Source organism: Carassius carassius, chromosome 2, assembly GCF_963082965.1.
Source record: "Carassius carassius chromosome 2, fCarCar2.1, whole genome shotgun sequence".
In the NCBI taxonomy this organism is placed as follows: Eukaryota; Metazoa; Chordata; class Actinopteri; order Cypriniformes; family Cyprinidae; genus Carassius; species Carassius carassius.
In genome coordinates, this window is record NC_081756.1 from 11,957,110 (window position 1) to 11,974,475 (window position 17,366).

General features: G+C 37.1%; 1 protein-coding gene across 1 annotated transcript in view; it reads left to right on the forward strand.

Annotated features, from left to right (window-relative positions):
- The first annotated feature begins 652 nt into the window (after window positions 1-652).
- Window positions 653-17,366, forward strand: part of LOC132102985 (segment polarity protein dishevelled homolog DVL-2-like) — a 28,029-nt gene continuing 11,315 nt past the window's right edge. Inside the window, exons 1-2 of the mRNA XM_059507763.1 lie at window positions 653-1,207; window positions 16,927-16,996. Coding sequence (XP_059363746.1) covers window positions 1,047-1,207; window positions 16,927-16,996 — 231 coding nt within the window. The 5' untranslated portion in view covers window positions 653-1,046. The remainder of the gene's footprint in view (window positions 1,208-16,926; window positions 16,997-17,366) is intronic.

Here is a 17,366-nt window from a genome sequence, read left to right on the forward strand (position 1 = left end):
TTCCTGTCTTCAAAGCTTGACTATAGGAGCATGGAATGATATTCCGGACAGTATTCAAAAGGAAATGCAAATTAGATTTGCAATTGTGTTTTCAGTTTGTGTACGCATACATTGTGACATAATCCAAACGCAATTGCAAATCGCGAGATTGTATTTCAATTTTCTTTTCCTCCTGCACGACTTCTGCATACGGCAGTCAGCGTAAGTGAGAAATAAAGTGTTTATTACATTTGAAATAGGATATTTATCTCACAAAAATGCATGGATTCGCTACAAGAGGCCTTCATACAGCCCCCTGAGCCGCGTGAGGGAAGTTTTATTATGGATGTGCGCACTTTATTTCACGTGTTCTGGACTGTTGATAACCAACACCAGCTCAGTAAATTTAAAGGCTTGGAGGGGCCTGAAAAATGTTTAATATTACTGATTGAATTTGTAGATTTGGTGAAATAGCTGAATGAGTGATTCACTTATAAGTATATAGTATACTTATAAATAAGTCACAACACAAACAGTCGCCACCTACTGGCGTAACTTGCAGAAATGGTTTGTAAACAAATCTGTTACTAGGGAACTGATTTAAAAGATTCGATTCACTGGGATGAATCAAAATCCCCCCTAGTTCCACAATAGCACCACTTATATGGACATGCCCCAGTACAAGGGATCAGTGGGAAGGCCTGGGCGCCTCTCTTTCGTCACACGCCTCTATGGCCCGAGCCGAGAAGTATTTCAAATCCCCCATGTGTTTTTGTACGAGGGAAATGTTGTTACAGTGTAGCTGGTGGTAGGTGTGTTTTCAACATTTTAACAGAAATCATGACACTTTTGGGAGTTCAAGACACCAAAAGTTAGGCACAATAGCGCTGTTTTCTTTGTTTATACTGGATGCGCTCGTCAGGGCAGTGTTATTGGATAGTAGTATTGTGGTAGAGGAGTTTTCTCAACCCCCTTCTCTCCGGAGCGCTGGCTAACATTAGCAGCATAGCTGCTGCCTCTTCCATACTTTCGTAGAACAACGGGAAAGTTGTCTTGAGTTGGGAGACATGGCGGAGACTAAAATAATTTATCACATTGACGAAGAGGAGACGCCGTACTTGGTGAAGATTCCCATAGCGGCTGAAAAAATCACTCTGCTGGATTTTAAACAGGTCTTGAATAAGCCGAACTACAAATTCTTCTTCAAGTCTATGGACCAGGACTTCGGGTGAGTGAATGCGGGAAATATGTGCACGAATCGCCATAACAAAGGAATGCTTTATGTGTAAGAAATACATCTGTGTTTATTTTGTGTCTGATGTTGTTGTGAGGGTTAGATAAGGGTTTTACACGAGAAGGACACTGGTCTGGGTGGTCTAGTTGTATCAAGGCACTTCTCGACAGAGTTAATCAGAGTTTGCAGTGAGGCTTTGCAGGTTTAGGCTAAATGAAAAATACCTTGTCCATAAATTAGTTGTGTTGAATGAAACTGTTTGTGTACCCTTGAGCAACTGTTTGATATGAAATATGCCCTAGTCATATTCTTTTAAGGCTGATGTAGGAATTATGATCTAAGATGTGTAATTTCTTAAATAGTTTTTAATATGCATTTAAAGTTTGGGGTCAGTACGATTAAAAAAAAAAATCAATACTGGTATTCGTCAAGGACACATTAAATTGATCGAAAATGACAAGTTACCTCAAAAAGTATTTTAAAGTATTACAAAAGATTTTATATAAATGTTGTATTTCTGAACTTAATATTAATTTATTAATTATAATTAAGTAAGTCTTACTTACAGTTTCTACAAAAACATGAAGCAGCATAACTGTTTTCAACACTGATAATAAGCACCAAATCAGCATATTAGCATAATTTCTGAAGGATCATGTGACAAAGATAGACTGGAGGAATGGCTATGGAAAATTTGCCATCACAGGAATAAATTAGATTTCAAAATATATAAACATTTTAAATTGTAATAATTTTCACAATATTACTGTTTTTAGTGTATTTTGATCAAATAAGAGCAATCTCGGTGAGACCTCTTAAAAACATTAAAAGATCTTACTGACCCTAAACGTTTGGTAGTTTGTAATTTGTAGCTAATCTGTCTTCTACACATTATATTTCTTGTGAAGTTAAATTATCATCCTTTACCTCACTTGTTTGGTTACAGGCCAGGTTTTTGGGTCTTGGGTGTCTTTTTTTATTATTATAAAGAGTAGAGTTCTTTGTCTTTAACCACATATTTGTCCTGAATCGTCCTGCCATGGACAGAATACCAGCTAATAAATCTAAGATACGTACTTGTCAGTAATGCATTCTCCAGATGCTACCGGAATGTCTGTAATCTTAGCAAATTAGGATGTTATCACCTGACTGTAAATGCTCCATAAATTGGACAACTTACACTTAGGTTCATTTTGATATGAATCAAAGACATTCACCTGAAGCACTGTAAATATAGAGTCACTAAAACAAATGTTTTAGAACATTAATCTGTTGTATTTTTTTTTATACTGCATGCATGAGTTTTTATCTCACATCTATGATTATATATCTTGCAATCCAGCCTTTTTTTCCCCTCAGAATTCTGATTTTACATCTTGTAGTTCTCCAAACTGTGATATAAAATGTCACAATTACCTTTTTAATCATTTTATGTTGTGGCAGAAATGGCTTTCATAATATTTACTTAGACCATAAAACAAGAGCAGGTCTGTTCTGCCTTTCTCATTAACAATAACAAATTTTCATCATAAGAGTGGAGCTAACATGGTTTTACAGGTAAAGGGATTTGCAAATTAGCAATTTTTTAACCCTGCAGTCAAAATGTCAGCCAGCTGTGTCTTATTCTAGTAAAATACTTCTGAATTGATGTAACTACATTACTGGGATCTGATTACTCTGGATTTTACCGTGAAATTGAAATCTGCAGACTTGATCGTTTCTTCTTTCCTGTTTTGGAAGAAAGACTGAGAATGTCTCGTTTTTGTTATTGTGGAAAAGGGTGGATGTGTGTGTTTATTGTTGAATGGCGTCGGACGCGGATGTAAGCTGATACGGTAGTGGAGTGGGGCAGGGAAGCAGGCGGCGCTGTGATGCTGCAGTGCTGATTTGCAGTGTGTTGAGCCAGCTGTCAGTCTGACTGTGTGTGGCAGTGGCTGGGGTTGTTCCATGTTTGGGGAGGGATATGGTTGGAGGCTGGTGACGGACCATTTGCTTAGTGTCTGGGATAGAAGCAGCAGAAAACGAGTGAGTGAGTGAGAGAGAGAAGAAGGGGACCCCTTGGTTTCTCCAGGCCTCCTCTACATTCTCTCTGCTGTTTTTTTTTAAATATTCTCTTAAGGGTACAGACCAGGGCCGTATTCATGAAAAATCTTAGTGCTAAGAGTTGTTCCTAGTAACAAAATTCTAAGAAATGTGGGTGTTTCCTCTTAAAATTAAAGAAAAGATCCTAGTAAAGAAAAAAAGTAATTCAAAGTCGTTAAGAGTACAGATGAGGACTTTTAAGAGGCTTAAGAGTTTCTTTAGCAGTGGAGAAATGGATAAAACATAAAGAGGGAGAAGAAATGTGTTGCACAATGCAAGACAGTGAGTTAATAAAATGCTACACATTAGATCCTGCAGGGATTATATGTTTGTGTTGATCTTATTAGAGCCATGCTAACTTCTCTGACACTGCACAAAAATGCCATAGCACCAGAAATGGAAGTAATTACTACATTAACTACATTAAAATATTTGGCAACATGTGCAGCAGTGATGATTTGGGTCTGTCACAACATTCTGTAAGCAAAGTGATAACACAAATAATTACAGCACTTTCAGAACCTTATTGTGTAGCTGTTAATTTCTTATCAAATACATTAAGTATGACAGCATGGTAAAAATTTCAAAGTGAAGGATTATAATAGACCCTTCTCTTAAAAGCGCTCTTTTTATTTCCTTCTTGGACAACCAACCAATCACAGTTTTCATAAGACTGTGTCAAAGCTAGCAACTGGGTCAGCCCCGCTTCCTCACTGCTCTCGGATTGGTCCTGAATCGCTTTTAAGCTAAGACTTTTTAAAGATTTTTAAGCTAGGAATTTTAGAATCTTTAAGAATACAGGCCTAGATTTATGTGCAGTTTTATTCCTGTTACGTTGCTTCTCAGACTGTGTTAAGTGCAAATAGTCCAGATGAAAATAAATATCCAAATGGCTGCTGGGCCAAATTGTAACAGGGTCTTAATAAGTCCAGAACTCATTCTTTTGTAAGAACTTTTGTTAAAATCAGTTTGTGTGGGCTGTGTTAGAGGTCAAGAGTTGTTTTTCAAGTACAGATCTTGGGCTTAATTAGCGTAATTAGAGGGTTTGGGGGTGGGATTGTTTCACAAGCGTTAAAGTGCAGGAGAGCTTTGCTTTCAGGAAGTGCTTTATGAAATTGTTGTGGAGTTGCATCATAGTCAATTGTTTGTTTGGTTGCAGATAAGAAATACAATGGTTTATGGAGAGAAGACTGAGATTAGAAAACGTATCGCTGTTATATTGCTGATACATATTCAAATGCCTAACTCTGATTATACTTTGACTTAATGTGCTGCCAGTGCTGCATTGCTACTAAAAATACATACAAAATAAATTGTACATCCAATGTTATGCCTTGCCAAATGAAACATTTGTTTTCCAGTGCTGTATTCTATATTTTATGGCAATGAGAGGTCTGCTGAATTGTCAAAAAGATAGTTATCTAGTTGACTAAAATAGTCATCTGTCTTGTTGAGCCTTGGCAGCATCAGTAAGAGTTCATGTACATTACCATTCAAAAGTTTGGAGTCAGTGTTTTTTTTTGTAAGAAATAAGTCTGTTATTCTCACCAAGACTGCATTAATCAGTAAAAACTTTAATATCGTGAATAGAGGTGTGCCAATCAGGAATTTTGAGGCCTGTCACCGATCATTTGCCCAATAGCTTACAAACAGCACAAGCCTGATTTAGTGAGCTGTATGTGAGGTGGCCTCATACTCCATTTGTAGTGCGTATGCACTCCATGGTCCTCGTTTATCAATCTAAAATAGAAAAGAGCGCAGGTCCGTGTGCACAAATCAACTTACGACAGAGTTCACGTGTGATTAATGAAACATTTGTATGTCGCCAATCTCATCGTACGAATGATCACACTAGGCCTGGGACGGTATTGAATTTTTCTTACCGAGGTTGAAAAGCAATAAATTCCCGCGGTATTGCGGTAAACCGCAACCCGCAAACACCCCAACCCCCGCCCCCCCCCCCCCCCCCCCCTCGTGATAGATGTACTTTCACTTTCGCACACACACGGGAGGCAAACGAATATAAGGAACAGGTTTATTTCACTTTTTTTTTTACATTTAGAACATGAACATTTAGAACAGAAATGGAATGATGTCTGAAATAAAAATTCTGCAAAACGAAATAATAGGCGAGGTTACCCTAGCCTTCATATTTGTTGGGGGCGATATCAGATCTGATCGCAATTCACAGCAGAGATCTTAAGATAGAGCATCATAAAGACAAACAAACACATTTTTATTTATCGTATTGATCAGTAATAGATATTAATTTGCATGTTTATTTTCCATATTTTTACCTTCAGATTAGGCTACAATCTCTTAAACTATAACGACTTTTGCGCACACAGAGGCTAAGGCGATTGAGCATAAGGAACACATTTATTTAACATTTATTATTTCACATTTAGAATAAGAACATTTAGAACAGAAATTATGTCTGAAAAAAAAGTGCTGGCAAAACGGAACATACGCTATGGTTTACATCCCAGCCTTCATATTTTTTGCTAGAAAAACTAGCATGTTCACTTTGTCAGGTTTAAGGGAGGCCCTGAAAGACGTAACGACGTTAGCTGCAGCACTGAACACACGTTCTGAGGGAATGCTTGTAGCGCAAATGGTCATATATTTTCGGGCTACTTTGGAAAGCAGAGGGAATCGGACACTATTGTCCCGCCACCAGACAAGAGGGTCTGCGTGGGAATCCAGGGCTTCCTCCTGCAAATACCTTCTGATCTCTGTGTCTACACGAATTCTCTTGGGGGTCGGAGTAGATGTTTTTTCTTTTTTTTTCCCAAGTAAGTCAGCCAGATTCGGTTTTTTGGGAGGGTTGGGTGCACTTGCTCCCTTTCCATCACCGTCATCACGCTGCTCTTCGGGGACATTCATCATCTCCTCCATGAGCTCATCCTTCACCTCGTCAGAAATGTCAATGCCCTTATACCTAGGGTCGACAAACGCGGTTTTTGCCAATAGCTGTTGAGTTGAGGGTGCACTGTATTTTTCCATCAAAACGGCAGACATTTTTTCTTTCAGATTGCGCGTCAATTGGGTGTCCTCCTCAGCGGGGAGCAGCAGATCCTCGGTGACTAGCTGCAGCACCGGTTTCAAAGAGGATGCAGTCACTGCTCGCTCAGAAGACAGTGCATCCGTGAAATCGGCAACATTTTTCAGGGCTGCATTCACCGATTCCATGACCTCCATGTCCTGCCACGTCGGAATTAGGTGTTGTGTGCGCCGGTCATCCAAAACCCTCCGAATGGCAGGGCCTTGTTCAAGAATGCGCGCAATCATTTTTTGCTTTGTTCCCCACCTGGTGGGGCAATCCTGTGAACAAATTAAACACATTTAGGATAGACTTTGCTTTAACATTATTTAAATTTACATATTTTTATATTACTTATATTATATAATATATGAATTATATTTAATATGATTTATATTTTATATTACATATTTGTACATGTTTAGCTATATTAATATTTATATAGATATTACGTGTGCGCTTTTTTGTCTCAGTGGTTAATGAAGGCTATTTAACGAAGGCATATAGAGTAATATAAATATGTAGACATATAGGCTAAATTAATATAAATATTTAAAAATCTATAATATATATAAATATTATTTATATTATATATTTTTACATATTTATATTTATTTAGCCTATATCTCGTGTGCGCTTTGGTCTCAGTGTGGTTCAAGGCTATAATTTAACGAATGCTATTTAATTTAACAAAGTGTTGCTGCTAACAATATTGTGGTTGTTTTTTACTTATAAATAAGATAAATATAAATAATATTTATAAATAAGATAAATATAAATATTTATAAGTAAAAAAAAAACAATGGCTGTATTGTGAGCAGCGACACTTTGTTAAATTAAATAGCATTCGTTAAATTATAGCCTTGTACCACACTGAGACCATAGTTCACATGAGATCTAGGCCAAGTTAATATAAATATGTAAAAATATATAATATAAATAATATTTATACATATTATAGATTTTTACATATTTATATTAATTTATAGGCCTATGTCTCGTGTGCGCTTTGGTCTCAGTGTGGTACAAGGCTATAATTTAACGAATGCTATTTAATTTAACAAAGTGTCACACACTGCCGTCTTTGTAAGCCTGGATATCTTTTTCGATGGCCCTTTAATGAAAATGGAATTTTAGAATCACATACTTAAATGTTTAATTGCCTACAATAATTATTTATTGATTATATTGAATTAAATCTCGCAGGCCTAGCCTATTTGTAGTTAATCTTTCCAAAAACAGAGTTGGAAGAGAGTTCAAACTTACCAGTACTAAGGAGTGCTGAGGCAGGCCCAGCTCAGTTTGTTCTTTCTGAAGCCGTTGTTTCTTTTGCCAGCTATGGGAGAAAGCGTTCACAAGCGTTCGACACAAACCCATGGCCCGGGCAGTGCGTTCTTTTTCTGCATTCATGGAGTTAGTGACGGCTAAATGGAGGTTGTGGCCGAAGCATGGTAGCCATCCCCATCCAAGTTTTCTCACCGCAGCCACAATGTTTGCTCCGTTATCACTAGTGACACAAGCCAACCTCTTCTCATCCAGAGACCATTCTTCAAGAGCCGATCACAGAGCCTCGGAGAGGTTATCACTAGTGTGACTTTCTGGCATAAAGGATGTCTCCAAACACCTTGACTTCAGCTCCCAGTTGGTGTTCAGGTAATGAATTGTCACGCTCATATAGGGCATCATATTAACGCTTGACCACATATCTGTTGTGATAGAAAAATGGTCAGCGTCCTTTAACTCGCGTGCCAAACTGTCCTTCATTTTCATATACTTCTCTGGTACTGCCTTTTTTGAAAAGTATTTTCTGTCAGGGGGGACATATTGTTTGTCGAAGGCCTGTAGCATCGCCTTAAAGGCTGGCTTCTCGACTAAGTTAAATGGCAACTTTTCCTCCACTAGGAGACGAGTCACACTATCCGTCAGGGTTCGCCACTGATGGCTGTCGCGTTGGTACTTAGTCCCTTTAGCAAACGAGTCTGCGATGCACAGCTGTCGTCCCTGGCCTGAGGTTGTGGGCCGATCTTCAGACGAAGCACTTGTGGTGCTCTCAAGGGCAGCAAATGTTGCCGGATGATGGATTCGAAGAGGCGTCCTCAGGTTGGACGTATTTGAACGTGATACCGGAATCTTTTTGTAGCAAATTCTACAAATGGGCTCATTAAAATTGCCTGGAAGTCCTTTTTCATCAGGTTCAAAGCCAAAATGTGCCCATATTGGTGACGTGACATTTGGCTTTGCCACCAAGTTAGCCCTCTCTGCCATGTTTCGATGGAATAGTAGCTTAAATGCTCAATTGTCGGCTGCGCAACCACGTGAGAGAATTGTGTTAAGCAGAATAAGCACGTGCAATTAAAAACTGAGGTCCTGCTTTTTTGGCTTTCTCATGAGTCATCCGCCTGTATTTTATGCTTTAGTAAAATTAAATGAAATTCAATATATAGGCTACAAGACATTACACAGGTACTCTAGGCCTAATAGTCAATACAAATGGAATGCTATTAGCCTATTAGAGGTGCATAGATACATTTTTAATCTAGATTAATCTCACTGTAATCTTGGAATTAATCTAGATTAAAATGGCTCATTTGACTTCTGCCGAAGGTATTCAGATGTGCAGGCCAAGGTTTTTTTTTTTTTTTTGTGCGGTGATGACGGTTACAGGTTTAGACCCGCGGTAGGCGTCACGTGACCGCGGTATTGCGGTAATGCGGTAACCGTCCCAGGCCTAGATCACACGTTGATAAATGTGGCAGCAGAAAACAATCATCATTTGAATATCACGTCCCTAAAAATTAGACCCTGTCCCAAATGGCACTCTAATTCCTTGCGGTCTTCCTCTGAGTCCTCACTTGCATGATGCAATGCCACTTTGACTGTTGGGTAGAAGTCTGCTGTGGATATTGCCCCAGTGTGGGCTTGATGGAAGTGAGGATCGGGGGTGCATAACGGTCGCAAAGGGAGCACGCGCAAGCACGCTTCTGAATGCTAAAGTGACAAGCAGGGCACCCTACGGTCTCGTTGACTTAACGGACATGCGCACGCGGCAGCCATTGCAAGTCCGTAAGACCGTAAGTGCACATGAAGTGTTCCATTTGGGACAGGGCCTTAGAAACCTCATCCTAGAGTTTACGACAGAGAGTAACCAAACACGGCCAAAAAGAGGAAGTAATCTCATGAAAGAGAAATTGATCCAAAAACACCCATTAACCTTGTAATTGCAAACATTTATGCTACATTAATTTATGTAATTTATACGTAGACCTAGCCTATAATTTAAATACTGGTAAATTTTAAACAGCTTATTTAGTTACCCTCACTCTACAACAAAATTTTTTTATTTAATGGTATTCAGAACAGAACGAAGAATGAAAAATAAGTAGTTATAAAATTGTATATTAAACTATAAAATACAACTAGGGCTGCAACTAACGATTATTTTGATAATCGATTAATCTGGCGATTATTTTACGATTAATCGGTTTATGTACTTATATTTTAGTTTTTTCCATTTTTTCCCCAAGTAAATTATTAATAAATGGTCTTTATCCTTCAGCATAGATTTTTAAGAGATTTTAACTATTTTGCACTGTCATATCCTCATCAAAAATATACCTGGAGTTGTTTTATTGTGTTAGTAATCCTTTGTCGAACTCTTCTGCAATCAGAACACTGACCCATACTCTAGCAAATTTCACAAGATTTCAAATAATGTTTTCACCATGGCAGTCCTTAGAGCTCCTAAAGTAGTTTAACATCCCGAACAAAGCTTATTAAGGAATCTTTCAGAACATATTTTCACGAAGAATAAGGATAAAACAGAATAAAATTGCAGTGCATTGTATTTTATTATTTACTGGGAAACAGCTTTATAGCTTTAGCTGTGAAATTGTAAACAATCCTTCGAAAAAAGTGCCAATGGCATGAAACCTGAATGGAACTCACAATTTAAAGTAAAATCCATCAGAAGGTTGTCCAGAAAAAAAAAATTGGACACACACAAAAAACCTGCTGTGTGAAAAAGAGCAGTGAATACTTAGAAAAAAAGTGCATTTCAAATATCTTTAAACATTTACCTCTCTCATTCAGTCATAATTAGGCTGCACGACTGAATTTTGAACTGGTAAACGACAAACTGATCACAGAACATGTTTGTAAAGCTTTAAATGTTAACTGTTAAAAAGCAATGTTATCAGCTTTTACGACTAAACATTTGCAAACAACATTGTACTGGAGAATCTGCACAAATAAAAGTCTTAGGGGCCGTTCACATATCGTGCCTACAAACGCGTGGAAAACGCTAGCTGAAATTTCAGCAAAGGATAAATGGATTTGCAGCTCAAAAAATCGCTTGCAGTAGCTCTGCTACTAAATTTATTTCAAAATGGAAATCTATATACAACTATGATCAGCTGTTCCTTTCATCTTGACTGAGCTTTTAAGGTTGTTACGGGAAAGGATGAAGCTGATTGGTTAGTTCTTGTCACATGACCCGCGGTGCGCTTGCAGCATTCTGAAAAGTTGAAATGTTTTAACTCGATGCGGTGCGGTGTTGGAAATAACGAACTTGAGCGCGCAAAAGACGCGATATGTGAACGTCCCCTTAAACAGTTCAGTAGTGCAGAGTTTACAGGTTAACTCTTCTTTTTTGAAGGCTCAAAGTAAAGTACTCCCACATCACGCTGAATGCTGCAGAGACGCTGTTCAGGAAGCACGTGACATAAAACGAGGCCAGCTATTGGCTATTCGCTACTTCTCCTGCTGTACTGGCTGAGTAAAACCTCCGGTGGCTCATTACTGCCACACTTTGGTCACCGCAGATTTGAAATATGCAGGAAATGAGCCGCTTACGGCAAATAAAAGTTATTTAGCAAAGAATTGATGACTAAATTAGTTGACAACTATTTTAATAATCGATTTTAATCGATTAAATCGATTCGTTGTTTCAGCTCTAAATACAACACAAAGTAGGCTATAGTGGCATTCATTATAAACTGCATACAAATATCAAGCAAAGCTGAAATGGCATTGGGCTCACATCTCGCATATCTCACGTGATATGTCTCATACCACAAGAATTCAAATGTTTCCATTTTTACCACATTTATAACATTTGTTTGCATAACTATTATTCATTATGTAGCCTAAACATGGCTTTGTACTGCACTCTAGTTCTAATATCCGTGTTAAATCCTTCAAATGCCCAAAAATGATGATGAATGGCTGAAATGTCAGGCAATGGTAGAACTTGTTGTTTGTGTGTACGTGAGGCAGATCAGATAAAGATATAAAGAAAGGAAATAACATGCATTAAGAGTGTCACAAAAACGAGCGTAGCCTATACTTGTTGCACTGTTGTTTTTTTGTCCTTTTGTTAATCTGTTAGCCTAATTATATTATAGCCCATTATATATTTTGTGTGATCCTTTTCTTAAATTTCTTTTATAAACTTAATTTCTGTTTTTCTCCTTTCACAGAAGCGCTGTAGGTGCATGATGCAACAATTGAATCCTCATGGTCTTTTTTTACGCTGCTATTTGTGCATATAAAGCTAAAGCCCTGTATAAAATCTTTACTGGTTAACAAACGACTATTGAGCTTTGTTTGAATGTCAGGCAAATAAAAATGAAAATAAAAATAAAAACAAAATGCTGTCATTCTACAATTCTGATAATCTTTCATAGACATGTTTAAATGCAATAAATATAAGAAACATATTATTCAATGTTTTTTATTTTACTTTTGCATTTACTTTTAGATTGATATATGAAGTTGCTCAAGCAAGTGGCAAAACATTTAAACTTATTTTCTTACATTATCACAAATATTCTAAAATATTTGTGATTTCTAAAAAAAGAAAAGGCTCTGCTGCCTTTTCTTTTGCATTTAAATCTTTATTACAAGCAACCCTGCGTTCATAAAGAACTTTGTTTTACTACCTCCACGAGTGCCATCTATTATTCCCTTGTTTATCTAAAAGAACTTTAAACTTAGTCAAAGTTTTATGTGTTGACTGTGAAGCACAGTAGACTTGAATTATATGTATTTTTGGTGTAATTAAAATGTTTTTGTGTCAATCCATGTTCATATTTACCACAAACAATGCGCTGTTACTTTATTTCTTCACTTGCAGTGCAGCAAAAATGCACTTGTAGAAATGATTGCTGCACCGCACTGCTCCTGCAATGCACTGCCGGACCTAAACTGTGTGCAGTGTGAATACTTTAATTCATTAACATGAGCCTGGACATAGTAATGTAAACCTGGCATTATGTGTGTGGATTTTAGAAGTGTGGGTAGCGACGGACTTCTTCACACAACCTGCGCATGCTCAGTGGTCCTTTTGTAGCCTGCTGATCACGCGGACAAAAAATGAGAGGCACACAGTTGTCTGCAGAGAGCCTCTGCGTACATTTACAACACTGTTCTAGATTAGTTTAACCCAAATATTCAGATGTATGCTGCATATTTTATTGAGGACTGTGCATTGAGTAGCCTACAATGCCTTGTACACACACAAAGGCTGTTTCTATAAAGTGGGACAGTTACGACTTTGCAAGGACAGTCTGGTGCTTCTGAATCACAGCCTGTAAGTACGTTTTTTATATTTAAAGAATTTGCCACTGATGATTTAAACGCAAGTTTTGAGCAGTGTGGAGTAGTGCTTTTTGTTTGTCATTTCTCAGATCACAAATGCAGACATGGTTTTATGTTTGTACAGCGCGATACGCAACGCATTAAAAAACACAGTATAAGTCATTATAATCAGTAATTATGTCTCCACTGGATGCAACAAATGCCTCGTTTGTAATGAGTTTTATTGGTTTTGTCTTGCATTGCCAGAGACGGCAGCACAGTATGGTAAGGGGCGTAACATTTCCGTCACATGCTTGAGGTATTCAGCCAATCACAATGCACTGTATAGCTGGCCAATCAGAGCACACCTTGCTTTTCAGAACGATGAACTTTGTAAAAATCAACACGTTTCAGAAAGGCAGGGCATAGAGGAGCAACAATAATGTACTTTACTTGGAAAATAATGTTGTTGTTTTTTTTTTTACCTTAAACCGCATAAACACATTTCATTACACCAATGTTCTTCCCTGATAGCACAAGTACATCTTGGAGACGTCTATTTGACGTGTGCATTTACAGCTGCAAGACGTATTTTTTAGAGTGTTTGCTCATCTGCAATACGTCTACAGGACGTTTCCTTTTAGATGTCAAATAGTTGTCTATTAGATGTCTATAAGATGTTTATGATTTGGAATGTCTTTCAGATGTCAGTTTTGCATACGTCTGTCAGACGTTTGTAGACCGCAAATGCTTTCCAGTTCAAGAGACCTTTAACAGACATCTTCCAGACGTACGTGTGCTATCTCATATGACCCCTTTTAAACAATCTTAAACTATTGGCTTTTTCGCATCAAACACAAGACAACTTTAAGCAAATAAGTGTACAAATAGTATCCTAAATGAGTTTTAATTCAATTTTTATACAATAAAAATAAAACGTACTTCAAATAAAAAGTCTTGGACAAACTATGCAAACAACTGTGCATTGTTTTTAATCAAATTGTCAAAAAGCACCTGATGGAGTTTGAACTTCACACCAAACTGCTTTCCTTTTTCACACAAATGCCGACACATACGTGCATGTTTGGCTAAAATCGCCCTGAACTCGTGCATCTTTGGATGCAGAGAAGATGTCATATTTACCGTGCGAACTTGTGGATGTGTCGAGTATAAATCAGCCTTCATAGTGCTTTTCCACTGGCACGTAGTGAGCGCAGCAGAGTGAACATTTTCAATTCATTCCTATGGAAGTTGAGCTGAAATGCTCACGCTGTATGGGATTGAAAGTGGCGCAGAAAAAGTGCTGAGAGCGTCAAAAAGATTGGGCATTCCTTGACTTTATGCAAATGTCGGTCTAAAAACGCTGGGCGACAACCAATCACTGTGAAAGGGAGATGAAACGGAAAGAGGGTGTTTTTCAGAGGCGTGCTCTGCTCTTAATTTGACACACCCCAAAGCAGTGGCATTGTAGCGTTGCCAGCGGCACTGAGCGTAGATTTGACGCTGTAGTGGAAATGCACCGTAACCGTCATGAGAACCAAACATCTGACAGCAGGCTTATCATTAGCTTGAGATCGGCCTCCATAGAGACCGCCTATCAAACATCCCAAAGGGATTATCGGACTATAGTGATCGGTAGCCGATCAATCGGAGCCCCTAATCATTAAATATTATTACAGTTTAAAGTAACTGTTTTCTATTTTAATGTATGTAATTAATGTTCAGCAGTCTTCAGTGTCTCATGATCCTTAATAGGGATGGGACGATAACCGGTTTTATCGATAACCGTGATAAAATGTGCTGAAGGTTAGTAATATCGTTTAAAAATGAATTATCATTAAAACCGTGTTTGATTATCGCGGTTTTAATAACTCGCTATTAAATCATGTCCAGCCAGCAACAGTCTGACGCAAACGCAGCGCATAATGTTTTTTGGGGGTTTTTTTTCGAGAAGGAATGGCGAAAGTCAGTGACTTTTCTATGCTTTTACACTTTTCATTGTAAGGAAGGAAATGCCACAGAATTTAATCTTTCTTTAAATTAAGTGCATAGAGTTGCTTGTTTTATTAGTTGTTTGTTGATTATTAAATATAAAACTTGCTGAAATGTTTTCAGTGTGAGCATCAACTATTTTTGAACACTTTCATCTCGTTTCAACAAAACCGTGATAATATTGATAATCGTGATAATTTTAGTCACTATAATCGTGATATTAAATTTTCATACCATCCCATCCCTAATCCTTAAGTAAATACTCTAATACGCTGATTTGGTGCTCAACATTTCTTCTGATTAATATTGAAAACAGTTGTGCTGCTTATTAATATTTAATGGAAACTGCAACATATTGTTTTTTTCCCCAGAATATTTTGATAAATAAAAAGTTAAAAAAAAATCGCATTTATATTTGGAATAAAAATGTTTTGTAATATTATAAATTTGATAATATTATAAATGTCTGTACTGTCACTTTTGATCAATTAAATGTGTCTTTGTTGAATAAAATAAATCATTTATAAAAACATTATATTGACCTTAAACTTAAGAATAGCAGCATATATTTTTTGTTTGTGTGTTTATGAACTTCCTTATTTTCTTTTTGTAATATAAATATTTCAAGAAGAAATGCAGTCTTTTGTGGTCCAGCCAGTAATAATTTTTGGCTTGGCAAGTTAATAAAAAACTTGCCCAATTAGTCAACAGGGAATTTTTTTGGTTATTGCAGAGCCATTGGGCTTCAAATGTACTAATATTTCCATAGTCAAATTTTTTAGAAGGGACCAGAGACTGGGAACAGAATATAATATAAAATTGGGATATTAACAACCCTTTCACGCATAGTGGTCACTACAGTGGACAGCTATTAAAAAAAGCATTTTCTTGAATTTGCACGGGTTTTTATGGCAAAGTTGCACATCAGCCTCTTCATTGGACCCTGGTGAATCATCCTATAAATTGCAACCAAGTGGCAAGCCTTTGTGTTTAAATTTTTTCCCCCTCCAAACCAAGATGGCCAAGGGTCAGTCAGACATGCAAAGTTGCTCCAGAATATCCACCCATTCCTTCTATCCTAGGAGACTCTTGCAGGTAAAAAAATATTGCAGCATAAAGCAATATCTAATGAGTCATATAACAGTAAAATTTTCCAAGTTTTGATTTTAGATTGAGAGAAAACTCTGATTAATCACATGTCCACTGTAGTGGACGTCATGCATGCAATGGCTATATTTCAGCTACAATTCATAATTATAATGTGAATATTGTTTTTGAAATTGAAAACTTAAAAACTTAATATGCATTGACTTTTTCTACTGTAAATAAATATTTGTATTTGTATTATTAGAATGTAATTTTCATTGACATCGAAAAAAGTCATGTGCTTACATAATGTATGACACTTGTAATGCATTACTTTACTTGTTAGATCAAAAAGTAATCTGATTACGTAATGCATGTTACTTTTAATGCGTTTCTTTACTCATAACATCAAAAAGAAATCTGATTACATAATGCATGTTACTTGTAATGCATTTTCTTTCTCATAACATCAAAAAGTAATCTGATTATGTAATGTGCGTTATTGTAATGCGTTTGTTTACTCACAACATCAAAAAGTAATCTGATTACGTAATGCATGTTACTTGTAATGCGTTTCTTTACTTGTTACATCAAAAAGTAATCTGATTAGGTAATGCACATTACTTGTGGTTAATTACTTGTTAGATCAAAAAGTAATCTGATTAGGTAATGCATGTTACTTGTAATGCATTGCCCCCAACACTGATCATTTCAGATGAGATTGAAAAAACGTATCGCTAGGTTTTCTCAGAGGAGGGCTATGATAGCACTCATATTTTCTTAATATATTGTAAAAATCTAGGATATACATACCATAAGTAAAGTCAAACTAGCCTAGATGCATGCATTTATGTATAAATAGCCTACATAAATCTGTCAAAATGTGTGTTCCTTAATTTTAATGCTGTCTCTCTTCGGTATTGTGTCTGCTCAGGGTGGTGAAGGAGGAGATCTCGGATGACAGTGCCAAGCTGCCGTGCTTCAATGGAAGAGTTGTCTCCTGGGTAAGAACTGTTCCTGTTCCAGTTCTCTCTGTCAGTCAGCAGTAGTTCTTTATATATATATATATATCAGAACTGACTTCACCACTTCTTAAATCTGCTCTATTGGATTGAGATCTGGTGACCGTGGAGGCTACTTGAGTAAAGTGAACTCATTGTCATGTTCATTAAACCAGTCTGAGATTATTTTTAGCTTTGTGACATGGTGCATTATCCTGCTGGAAGTAGTCATCAGAAGATGGATACACTGTAGTCATAAAGGGAAGGACATGGTCAGAAACAATGCTTAGGTAGACTGTGGCGTTTAAACAATGTTCAATTGACACTAAGGGGCCCAAAGTGTGCCAAGAAAATATCCCCCACCATCTGAATG